A 12,636-nucleotide genomic window follows, 5' to 3' on the forward strand; every position below is an offset into this window, starting at 1 on the left:
GGCAATGGAGCCGACGTGGCCTCAGATGCAGACTCAAACATCCGCTGTCACATCAAGTATGCAGGGAGGGTGAGCTGAGAAGGTAATTAGGAGCTGTAATTCATGCTAGGGCATTGTAATCCGATTGTCAGGTGGCTTTTTGCTCCTGCCCTGATTCAGGCTATGCCCAGTCCTTATTTGGACAGAGAATAGGGCAGACACTGCTGATCTAGGACAGGTGATGTGCTTGGAATAAGCATGAGATGACCCAATGGCTTTCAAGGGGCTTACATCAGCCTGGTACCCACAAGCTGATTTAGGCTACAGCTTCCATCAGTCCCAGCCAACAGGTAGTCCAAAATAGCTGGAGGGCGCCAGGTTAAGGAAGGCTGGCTTGTATTTTCAGGGGGCTCTTTTTGCACAATTTCCCCAGGGCTGGATGGGATGTTAAGAGAAGCACAACCCACCATGCCATCAGAGATGGCATCCTAGTTTTGAGATCTCCCCTTTCCGTAGTGCTCAGTGAAAAGGGGAAACACCCACCGCATGGTGATAATTAGGACATGCAATAAAGCAGCACAATGCATTGTGGAAGAGGAAGGAAATAAATGACCTGGGGTTGGTGGGGTTGGCAGTAACCCATGGCTTGTGTACAGAACCGACTCTACTGTTAGGCAGAGCAAAGTGATCTGCCTCAGGCAATGGTTGCTGGGGGGGTGGCAGCAGTAGCAACAGCAGCAACACGCACCTCTGGATGCCTCCTCCCATTCCTTCCCAGTCATCTCCCTCTGTTAGAGGACAGAGATGAAGCATCATGAGGATGTAATGCCTGCAGCCTCCATTCTAGCCTGCTGACCTCAGGAGCTACGGTGGATGCTGGCCCATGACTTGTGTTGATGTCACTGCCTGGAGTACATGAAGTAAAATCATAAGAATATGATGGGCTTTTTTTCAGCCGGAACTCAATTCCAGCCCCTCTCAGGTGGGCACCATTGCCATTTCTTTTTCTAGAAAAATAGCACTGGTGAAAGCCCTGCTGCTGGATCAGGCCAAAGGCCCATCTAGTCCAGCACCCTGTTCTCACAGTGGCCAACTAGATGCCTCTGGGAAGCCTGCAAGCAAGGTCCTAAGTGCAAGAGCACTGGCCCTACTCATGGTTCCCAGCAGGTGGTACTCAGAGGCATTCTGCCTCCAACAGTGGAGGAAGAACATACATGTCCAGTTAAGCAGCCATTGATAGCCATTTCCTCCTTGAATTTCTCTAACTGTGAATTGTGTGGAAGACTTTTTTTTTTGTCTCTCCTGAATCTTCCAACATTCAGCTTCCTAGTATGTCTGGCACCACCAACCACCCAACCTGCACAAGTGGAACTGTGTGCAACTGTGTGCCACCTTCAGACCTTCCCCATCAATGTGGGAAGGTAAGGAAGGGTAGATGACACAGCAAAGGGGACATTGTGGGGGGCAGCCTCCTTGCTTGCCCCCCATCCTCCTTCCACACTGTATGTCTATATGCATTCAATGAATGCATGAGCAGAGCTCAAATTCCTCGGGCCTTTGTAAACCAAGTGCATTGCTTTCAGCTGGGTGCAGTGGTGACTAGCTTTTTCGCGCAGAATACCTTCAGTCAATGCACATCCACCAGAGGCCACGGCAGCAGTGCCCCACCAACCTCAGCCTGGCCTCAGCCAGCCTCCAGCTGCCGCCCCTCTTACTTTCAACCATTCAGGCAGTGGCTCTATTTGTCATGGGCTCTGACTCCACCTACTGCTAGTCTCCTTGCCTTCCACCCTACCAGTCCCAGTGGGTGCCAATCGCCATTGCGTACCTATCAGAGATGGGGAACACCTGTGGTCCTCCAGATGTTGTTGGACTCCCAACTTTCATCAGCCCCAACCAGCAGGACCAAAAGTGATGGTCAGTCATGGTGGCTGGGAATGGTGGGAGCTATGATTCAACAACACTTGGAGGACAACACTTGGCATCCAGTGGTCTAGGAGGGAGTTCCTGGCATAATGGGCAGCAAGAGACCCTGTCCCTGCTCAAGGGCACATTCCTGCCTACTTGGGGAGGGGAAGGACCAGGGCCAGAAGGGGGCACAGTCTGGGGAGAGTCCCACGGGTGAGATAGAGGACCCTAGATAGCTTCATTCAGTCTATGGGCCAGGGGTTCTCCACTTCTGTCTTAGAACAGAGTGATGAGTCTGTAGGGGAAATAGTTCATTGTCAAGGTCATTTCCAAGAGTTGCATCTAGTGGGGTATATGAAGCGATATTATTTGTGGGTGGGGGGATACCCTACTGCTCCCAACATTCAGTGCATGCAGACCCACCTTTCTACCTTCCTCTCCCCCCCCCCCCTTATCATGCCCATTCTGGCCATGTGGAAGCACCCTGAGGCGCTCCGCCATTAAACCTTCTGACCCACACCAGACATCCCACAAATGTCTGCCTTGCTGCAAGCAAGTAGCCAATCTATCTGTGAGCCTTTCTGAAGACCACAGAGTGATGCCTTATAAAGAAATGCAACACTGCCCTCTGCTGGCAGATAGGTGGAGCTGCTAGCAGAGTCCCTGCCTTCTCTGCCCTAGAGCCTTTCAACCTGTCTGGTTGCTCTGATGCCCCTTTCCTTCCTGTCTCCAGTCTCCACTGCTTGCACCCAGTCCTGGGAATGGGACAGTGGTGTGAGGCTGGCATTCGCCTCAGCCAGCAGCTTTCAGGTTTTCTACCTTGAGGGAAGAGCTTCCACCTCTTTCTGTTTGCCAAGGCTGAACAAAGGCCACTGAACCCATGCACATTGCAACAGGTCAAAACTCTTCAACATAAGGGCCCCAAACGTTGTCAAGCTACAGCTCCCATCACCCTTAGCCAGTTTAGACAAAGTTCGGACAGAATGGGAGTTGTAGCCCAACAAGTTTTGAGAACCCAAGGTTGAAGAGCACAAGTCCTCCTCCTATGGGTGTATCTGAGTCGGCACCTGTTCCCTCAGTCTTTTTTTCCCCACAATGCATAGGAAGTTCTAGTTCTAGCACACTGTAGGTTAACAAAATGGCCACTGCAGAGTTTTTTGTAGTGATGGCCTTTTTTTCTTTTTTCCACCCACAAGGCAGAATGTCAGGTGCAAGTGGCCACCAAAGGGACCAGAGCAGGGGACGAGGCACCGCTAGTGGGATGCACCCCAGCATTTACCTGACCATGCCACATGGTGGCGTCGGGCCTCATGATGATGGTTGGAACTCTTTCAGGAAAACCTGTCCACTGTTCCAAGTCCTCTTATGGAGGAACCTCTGAGAAACCACCCAGCCATCTTTCAGGCTCCCCAAAAGATTGAGGAGGGTTGGAAGCACAGTGGTATTTTGAAAGGCCTCTGACCAGATTCGTAAGAGCCCTGTGTGATACCACTGAGAAGTTCCACTTTTTGTTTTTCTATTAAAAATATCAAGGACATTAAAAGCACGACTGCGCCATTCCTATTTTTTTTTCCCTGTGCCTTTTAGAGCAATTGTTTTACAACATTTCATCAATACAGGGCAAGGTCACCAGAAAGTCACTTATCCGTGACTCTCTTTTCATAGAAATCAGTCCAATGTCAGCAAAAGTGAGCTTCAGTGATGACAAATTGTTCTTTAAAAAAAACTAACTGTAAGAAGAAGTAGGGTGTTTGATTGTGTACAGCTGCCTTTAGTGGGGATTTGATTCCAGACTTCGTGCCTGGATTTGTGCCTCTTGTTGAACCATTGAGGCGTGTCCTGAATCTCTGGGGCACAATTCACAAAAAGAGACATTCCCTCATTGCCATCTCAAAGCACGTTCATTCAGTCCAGGAGGGAATTTCAACAGAGATTTCTCTCCTGTGCTGTCTGCTCCACCAACACAGTGGAGAATAAACTAACTCCATTTGCTTTTGAGCATTCCCACCTTCCACACTGAAGTGCTTTTAGAGGTAAAGTACTGTAGTGGGCATTAGTTGCAACTGGCTTTCACCAGAGAGTGCCTGGACAGTGAACAGGTGAGCCTCTTCAGTAGCAGTTTCCCATATCAGTCTATCCTTGGCTGTGGCACAGTATGAAGCATTCTTGTGAAAGTGAAAGAAGAAGTTCATTGCATCTTAGCACTAAGCTACAGGGGTCTTTTAAAATAAAATAAATAAATAAATAAAGCCGCAAAGGTAGCACATTCACAAATGCCCAAGATGGAGACTCAAATAATCTGTGTATCCACATACAGTGTAAAAGGAGCAGGTCTGCAAATAAGTTAAGATCTTTCCTCTTCTTTATATCTTTATATCTCGAAAACATCAAGACTAGGGGGTGCTACCCAATTTGGATGAATGCAAAGCAAAATGCTGGGAGGGGGGCTTGCTCGCATATTAAATGTCTACAAAGAAGGTGCAAGAATTTCAATAAGATGTATGAAATTTCTCAGGGGGAGGGGAGTTCCACACACCTCTAAGTCGCCACCAAATGTCACCCCGAAACTGAATTCGAGGTAGATTTGGAGGGTCCTGCTCAGGCAAAAGCATCTTTTAGAATTTCGAGAGAAAAGTTTTAGGAAATCAGCAGAATTACTCTGGGGTGGGTGGGGACAAAAATCACACACATCTGTAGCCAAGACACTGAAGGGCTGGACATACCCCTTTTGATATCTCCTCATCACTAAGCCTCCCATCTTTCAGGGCAGCCTACATGTAAGTGCCGCCTCCAGTGGTGAGGGCTGGGAGAAGTGGTATGGGTTGAGTCCTTGGTTTTCTGGGTTTGAGCATACGCTGCCAGTGAGTTAAAAATGTCAGGAGGCATTGCTGATGGAGACCCAGCACTTTTGGGTTCCTCTGTGCCCTCCTCCTGGTGATCCCCAAAGTTCTCATCCTTTAGCATCCTTGTGCTCTCTTCCTGCTCACAGTCACATGGTCCACACACACCCCCTCCCTTCCCAGAGCACCCACAATGTAGCATGTTCCATGGAGTTGTAGGGGAAGAGTTTGCCCAAACTTCTTCCATCTATGGAGGCAGTTGGGTGCCATATCCAAGTAAAGCAGGGAGCAGGGAATTTTGGCAATCCGGCATCTGGGGGAAGATGAAGCTAAGTGCTACTTTTTGAGGCTTCGAAACCAAGGAGCCCCACCACCACCCCCGCACTGTGAAAACCTTTTGGAGGCGCCTTTTTAATCTCACCCTCCACTGCTGACTTAGGAGAGGCTCCACCTCGTCCGGAAGGAGTCCATGGAAGACGTGCCACGGACCCTGCTCTTCGCCACACTTTCGCAAGCAAGGACAGGCCCAAATCAAGGGCAAGGGACTGTGTGCCACCTGGCATCCTGGGAGCGTGATCCCTGATTGGCTGCCGTGACTGGACTGTATGGAACTTCCTGACTGATAGATGCTGGGAAATCCCACGGGTAAGCAATGTGCTGTCTGGAGCTCCCCAAACCAACCATATTCAGGGCACAAGGTGGAAGTGATATTTCATAATTTCAGCGGCTGCCGTCCATCCCTCACCTGCAAGGTTTTAACGTCACTTCCATACTGAAGGGTTCTGAGTGACCGACAAGCACAACAGCTAAGGCTGGTTGGGATATATAACTGTATAGTATAAATTTTTAACTTTTAATCACATAACTGTAGCACTAGCAAGAAACCCATAGGGCATATAATCCTTAAAAAATTTACCATCTAGTATCAACCATCATACAAAAAAACCACAAAAAATCATGCTTCTTTCTTTCTGCATAAAATTGCAGTGTTTACTTATCAGAAGGAAGTTGCTGCTGCTGCTGTTTTTAAAAGAGTTTTGATAACTGTTACCAGGCTCATCCCAAACCCTTTGCATTTTTGTTTTATTTTGCATTGGAAAAGACCGAATAACCCAAATTTCTAGCCATTTGTGGATTGGTTGTTTGTTTGTTTTTAAAATAGAAATAGTCCTTTCTTTTGATAAATAGCCTCTAAAATGACATTTCTGAAAAAGGCTTTCCTAACAGTTATTTTTTAGGCTGCAATTCCCACATCCCTGGGAGTAAGTCCCATTAAACTCAATAGGGCATCCTTCTGATTAGACGTGTACAGGACTGCACAGTCCACCCTATTTTCTAAATCAAATCCTGGAGAAGATAAACATTGAAATTATTTGTCTGACAGAACATAGACTTTCCACCCAATAGCCGAAGAGGGCAAGATTGCTCTCTCTCTCTCTCTCTCTCTCTCTCTGTGTGTGTGTGTGTGTGTGTGTGTGTGTGTGTGTGTGTTAAGGAGAATGAAAGTTGAGCTGTTAATGTGCATTAGAACCAGTCACTGTGCACATTCACTAGGGTTCATGGAGAATGTGTGCATAACCATTCCACGAAGAAGGAATTGTGCACATTAACCTGTGTTAATCTCCAACAGGCCTTGGGAATTATGCATATCTTGGCTGAATTTTGTACTATTTAGTTTCCTCCATGGGTGTCTAATGTGCTGCTAAGAGTTGTGGTCTAACACATTGGGAGGGTACACGCAGTTGCAGCATGCATGGAGAAGTCTAGATCCAACATGTTAATTTTATTAGCCATGACTGTATCAACTATGAAAGTTATCATAAGGTGTTTTTTTCCCCTTGGTTTTTTTTTTTTTTAAAGGATTCTATCTATATATCCCAAACAACCTTAGTTATTATGGGCACAACCCACAAAGAATGTCTCTTCCATGAGTCCCTCTGAAATGAATGGGGACTGCACCATCATTTCAGTGCAGGAGGACATCCCAGTGGGATGTGCACCCAAGTCTTTTCAACCCCCTGGGCCAAGTCTTGTCCAGTCGGTGGGAAGAATTCCACAACAACCTCATGTCTTAGTAACTTGTTGAAAAATAGGTGGATCTCAGGAGCTTCTCCCAGGAATCGGGGCCTCCACCGTGCTGAGATCTGCCTGTAGCTTAGAGACACGAAGGGATGGCGACCCACCTCCGACACTTGGTGCCCGGCCTGTCTTCTCAATGCCATGCCAGGGAACCGAGAGGCGGTCTTCTCTCGATCTCAGCCTCTGTCCACATCTTAGTTCTTAGCAATGTGCCTAGAAGCAGAAGGCTTTCCACTCGTTAAGACAAAACAAACTACTGTACAGTGACTGTGACATGTGGTTCCATTTTTATTGTAATGAAATTTAGCCGTAATGGAAACAATACTGATGATGATTATGATATTATTATTATTATTATTATTAAGAAGAAGAATTAATAAGAAGAATTAAAATAATTACTGTTTGATTACTCCAGGCCCAGAGCATTGCTTGGGAGGCATGCTGAGGGGCCTGGTCAACCTTTGACATCGTGGCTCTCTGGTTTCTTATTTGAATTTTATAGGGACATAATAAGCTGCCTTATACTGAATCAGACCATGGGTCCATCTAGCTCAGTGTTTGTCTTTGTTGACTGGCTCTCTGGGATTTCAGCCTGGGTTCCCTCCCAGCTCCACCTGGAGATGTCAGCGATTGAACCTGGGGACTCCTGCCTTCAAAGCAGGTGTTTAACCACTGAGCAGTGGCCTTTCTCCTAGGTGGTCTGTCTGCCACTGGCTTGAGGAAAGATGATTGGCACTGCAGACATTATGGAGAACTGTTCAAAAGGCCAGAGTGAATAAATAAAATCTGGCAATGGAGAAGTCCCATGTTCTTCTATGGGATCAGGGTGGCTCCCATGTCCAACTTTACAGAGGACGGTCCTCCATTGGAAGGGCTGCCAGTCGTCTGTTTGAAACCGTCCTCTGTTTCATTGGTCTTCAGCTGGTGGGACATGGCCTGATCTCAGGTGGGTTACAGCAGCAGCAGCAGCGAGCAAATAGACGGTACAGAATTAAGAAACAAGTCCCCAGATGAAGACTACTGCTTTAATGGAAGGGGTGTCCAGTCCAGGAATGATTTAACGATACAAGAACCATAAGGAGGGAGAGCAAGAGAGGCCTCAGAGTTGGCCAGCCACCACCATCAGCATTTGGACAACAGACTGAGCAGGCAGGCACAGAGGACACCTGGTCACAGTCTTCCCTACTATGGAGAGATGAACTGTATTTCTATTTAAATTACAGTAATCATTTCTAAGTTTGCATCTGTACATATAAATTAGCACATGCAAATTTTATGCAAATCTGTATTCTCTTTTGTCCTCTTTCTTTCTTTTTTGGTGATGGATAAATTGCCACTCTAAGGAGTACACACCCACCCACCGACTGTCCCCATTGGTGTGGGAAAGTGTTTATTCACTGGTACGTGTCCCTGGCTGTATCTTGCCCCTGTTTTCATTGATGCTTTTTTTAAAAGGGTGGGGGGAAGGGAAATGTGCTCATGGTCAGTTTACTGCCACCTCCTGCTTCAGGAGGAGCCAGCACACAACTGTCTGTTGCCAAAAAAAAAGTGGATATCTACAGCCAGAGTTGCCAGCTTTTCAACCATTCCCTGTAGCTGTGCCTTCAATAGTAGCAGGAGTTCCAGCAATTACATTTTTTCTCAGTTATGATTACGTTACAGTGGTACTTCAGGTTAAGAACTTAATTTGTTCCAGAGATCTGTTCTTAACCTGAAACTGTTCTTAACCTGAGGTACCACTTTAGCTAATGGGGCCTCCCGCTGCCACCGCTGTGTGATTTCTGTTCTCATCCTGAAGTAAAATTCTTAACCCGAGTTACTACTTCCGGGTTAGCGGAGTCTGTAACCTGAAGCGTTTGTAACCTGAAGAGTTTGTAACCCGAGGTACCACTGTATATACTGGTTAATGTCAAAATAGGCTTCTTGGTGGTTTACAAGTACACAAATCAATTCAAACACTGAAATATGAAAACCACTCAAAACCTTGGAATAGAAACCTGCATAGACAGTGTGGCATAGTGGTTACAGTATCAGACTAGGACTTGGCCAACCAGGCTTCAAAAATCCCCACTCAGTCATTGAAGCTCCCTGGGTGACTTTTCAGCTCATCACTGTCTCTCAGCCTAACCTACCTCACAGGGTTGTTGTCAAGGATAAAATGGGGAGGGGGAGAATGATGTACGCCACCTTGAGTCCTGCGGTGGGCGGGGAATGGCGGGATAGAAATGTAATGATAGATAAATAAATAAAGTAGGCAATAAAACGATCTCATTAAAACAACACAGTAATTAAAAGAGGAGGCTCAGTCAGGAGGAATGTCTGGGTAAAACCTGTGGCAGTGATCTGGTCCGAGATGAAAAGCACAGCAATAAGGGTATGTTTAAAAAGCTGACAACTCCACGTACAGCAGGCCAAGACAATGTTTCGGTCCTTTCTACATTTTTAATCTGTGAAGCACCGGCAAGTTTCAGTCTGGCCTTCCTTCAGAGAGTAGGCCAAGCCAAGGCAAGATGCTTGGTGGGTGAGGCACCACTGAAAGCCAGAAAAGCAAGCTGGAGTTCATTTCCAAAAGTCAAAGCAGGTAAGCAAGTTGCGGGGAGGGAAGCAAGAAGCCGACACTGAGGAGGCTGAAGAAAGAAGAGAAGCTGACCCAGGCAGAGATGATGCGATGTGCGGGAGGAGAAGCTTCATTGCGCAATGTCTGTGAACAGTAAAAGGACGTTAATGTAAAGGGAGAGGGGGAAGTGGAGGGTGGCCTTCAGGGGTGGAGGACCTCCATTATTAGGCCAAGTCATGGAGGATAAGACTACCAAGGGCTTCTAGTCACAGTGAGTATGTTCTGCCTCCACTCCGCCTCTGAAGGCCAGTTGCTGGAAATACAGGAGGGGAGAGGCTACTTGTGCTCCGGTCCTGCTTGCATGCTTCCCTTTGAGGCATCTGGCTGGGAACAGGATGCTGGACTAGATGGGCAATCAGTACAGAGTCCAGCAGGCTTTTCTTATGTTCCTATGTCAGCATCTGGAACAGCCTGAACCATATCCAGCCAACGAAGAGTCGGCACATTTGTCATCATCCCCCTATTTGCCAACTTCTAACCTAAAACAGGGGTTGGGACATTGCTTCCAGCCACCAGATTCTTATCCCCCTCAATCCTCATGGGTCAAATCTGACAGGTGGCTGGGGCCACCCACCTGTCAATCATCTGACATCACAACAACACGTGGTCCGTTTCTGCCTGCATAGTTTCAACGGTGGAGGCAAAGGCACAGGGCTTCCAAAGTCCCACAAACAGCACGCTGAAAGCCCCAGCAATCGCTGAGGATTGGTGCATGTGGAGGTCAGTGCACAGGGATTTGCAAGTACCACTGATCAGCTGATCATCACTTCCTGAAAAGAAAAAAAAACAACCAACCTCAACTGGATCTTTATTTATCCCACACCTCTATGACCAGGTTGGGGAACCTGTGGCCCTCCAGATGTTGTTGCTGGACTACAACTCCCATCATCCCTAACCATTGACCGTTATTGCTGAGGCTGATGAGAATTGGCAGCCGACAACATTTGAAGGTCCAGAGGTTCCCCACCCCTGATATATGACATCAGGTGGGCATCAGGCAGCTTGGTGGGGCTTGACCAAAACAGCCTTACAGGCCAAATGGGGAAATCTGATAAGGCCTGTTTCAGCCTGCAGGCTGAAGGTTGCATACCACTGAACTAAAATGATGAAGCCATCCAGGAAAATAACCTATTAACTGGAGCTTTACAGCTATGGCCAGGTCATTCACTGTCTGTTCCCATTTCCAGCCATTTCTGTGTGATCCTTTTAAAATTGTGCACCAGTTGTGGATCACTTGATTTGACCATGGTTGGGAAAACCTGGTTGTATAAGCTCTGCCAACCCAACCCCCTTTCAACCTCATGAATTCCATGTGGATGATAGACAGGGAAACTGTTCTTACTGGAACAGTATGGTTGGTATTTGCAAGCCACAGTCTGGTCAAAAAGAGGTCTGTAGGCAATATCAAATTCAAAAACATCAAGTCCAAATGATGGAAAGGGAGGTTGAGATAGTTCCATCTGAAGGACCTTCACTCCAGCTATGAGGAAGTTAAGGATGATGACCGAATATTGGGTGGAGATCTGTTTTCTGGTGGTGGCGGCGGCACCGCTGAGGGGAGCGGGAGGCAGCGTACGACCTTCCGCACCATCGTCCACAAATCAGTCCGGAAGCGTTTGATGGAGAAGCAATAGATGAGGGGGTCGATGCAGCTGTTGAGGCTCAACAGAGCCACACTCAACATGTGCAGGTTGTCCAAGAAAGACGGAGGGCTGCAGAAGGAACTGGCCATGCGGTCAGCCACCCAGGGAACCAGAGAAAGATGGTAGGGCGCCACACAGACCACAAACACCAGCAGCATGCCCAGGACCATGGCACGTGCCCGCCGGCGGTGCCCACCTTGGCAGGTGCCAGCTGAGGCCGAGAGAGATCTCATGATGGACATGTAGGCCCCTAACACAACCAGGAAGGAGGCTGCAAACAGAACCACCATGGCGCAGGCATAACTCCTCCTCCCCGAGTGTTGTTCAAAGCATTTCATGCTAATCGCTTCCACCTGGTAGGTCTGCTGGGTCAGCAAGGAGGGGACTGCGCAGGCAAAGCACAGCAGCCAGGCCACAGCGCAGCCCACTAGTGCCCCCAAGGGCCTGTTCAAAGCCATCTCCAGCTTGGCAACAGTACAGTAGCGGTTCAGGCTGATGAGCGTCATGAAGGCCATAGCACTGTAGGTACCCAAGTAGTAAGTGGCTCCAGCCAAGCGGCAGAAGGCCTCCGGCAGCTCCCAATGCCCCTCAGCCAGATAGTAAGGGATCCAGAATGGCAGCGTGAGGTTGAAGAAGATGTCCGCCAGTGTCAGGTTGATGAGGTAGATGCGGATAGCCTTCCTCACCCGTCCGCTCTGTAAGAAGACCAGCAAGGCTGCCACGTTGCCCGGGAGTCCCACACACAACACAAGGCAGTAGACGGCCGGCACCAGGATGAACTGCACAGGGTCGTTGAGCCGGCACTGGCCAACCACCAGCCCGGAGGTGGTGGAGTTGTTCATCCCAATGCTGCCAGAAGAAGAGAAAGGAGGGAGTTTCGTCATCAGACCAAAACAAAGCAAAATCAATGAGGAAAGAAGGGGGCAGATAGGGAGATGGAGAAGGTGGCACACCAGTTTGTGGGTGTTTATGGCTGGCGGGTGGGAAACACTTTGCAGATGGATAGTGTGGGTAGATGGCTAGATCAACTGAATGGATGAATGATGGGCAGGACACTTTTTTAGTGAATGGATGAAGGATGGACAAAACACTTTCTTAGTGAAAGGACATGGTGGGTTAGTTAGTACATGGATGATCAAGGCAATGGATGGATGGATGGATGGATGGGCACAGACAGAAAAGGCAAGATAGGCAAGACTGAAGAAGCCAACACACACACACACAGAGAGAGAGAGAGAGAGAGAGAGAGAGAGAGAGAGAGAGAGCCTGCAATAATCCTCAGAAAGTTTTAAGCACAGGAAAAGCCCACTTGCATTCCAGGAAGTCTGACTCTCTCTTTCCAGCACGCTGCTCTGAGGCTTGGAAGTTTCTTCTGGAGGAAAGGGTAGCACAGCTGCAAGGAGATGCCTCCGAGAGCTTCCACCCTTTGGTGGAGACATGGCTCCTGGCTCCAGCCAGCAGCTGCCGGGGCTTAGCGCCGGAAAGTCCCGTGCCTCGCCAGCTCCCAACACAGTTCACCTGTTCTTATCCGAGTCTCACTGCCAAGCCAGAGCACAGCTGAAGCTGCAGG

General features: G+C 48.3%; 1 protein-coding gene across 1 annotated transcript; it reads right to left on the bottom strand.

Moving 5' to 3' along the window:
- Positions 1–7,088: 7,088 nt before the first annotated feature.
- LOC114601634 (platelet-activating factor receptor-like) lies at positions 7,089–12,636 on the bottom strand. The gene has a single exon (XM_028738963.2). The coding sequence runs from the start codon at positions 11,948–11,950 to the stop codon at positions 10,904–10,906; it is 1,047 nt and encodes a 348-aa protein (XP_028594796.2). The 5' UTR covers positions 11,951–12,636; the 3' UTR covers positions 7,089–10,903.

This window comes from Podarcis muralis, chromosome 7 (genome assembly GCF_964188315.1).
Source record: "Podarcis muralis chromosome 7, rPodMur119.hap1.1, whole genome shotgun sequence".
Classification (NCBI taxonomy): Eukaryota; Metazoa; Chordata; class Lepidosauria; order Squamata; family Lacertidae; genus Podarcis; species Podarcis muralis.

Excerpts from the sequence above, each read along its gene's own strand:
- LOC114601634 (XM_028738963.2), bottom strand. The coding sequence starts at position 11,950 with ATGACGAAACTCCCTCCTTTCTCTTCTTCTGGCAGCATTGGGATGAAC.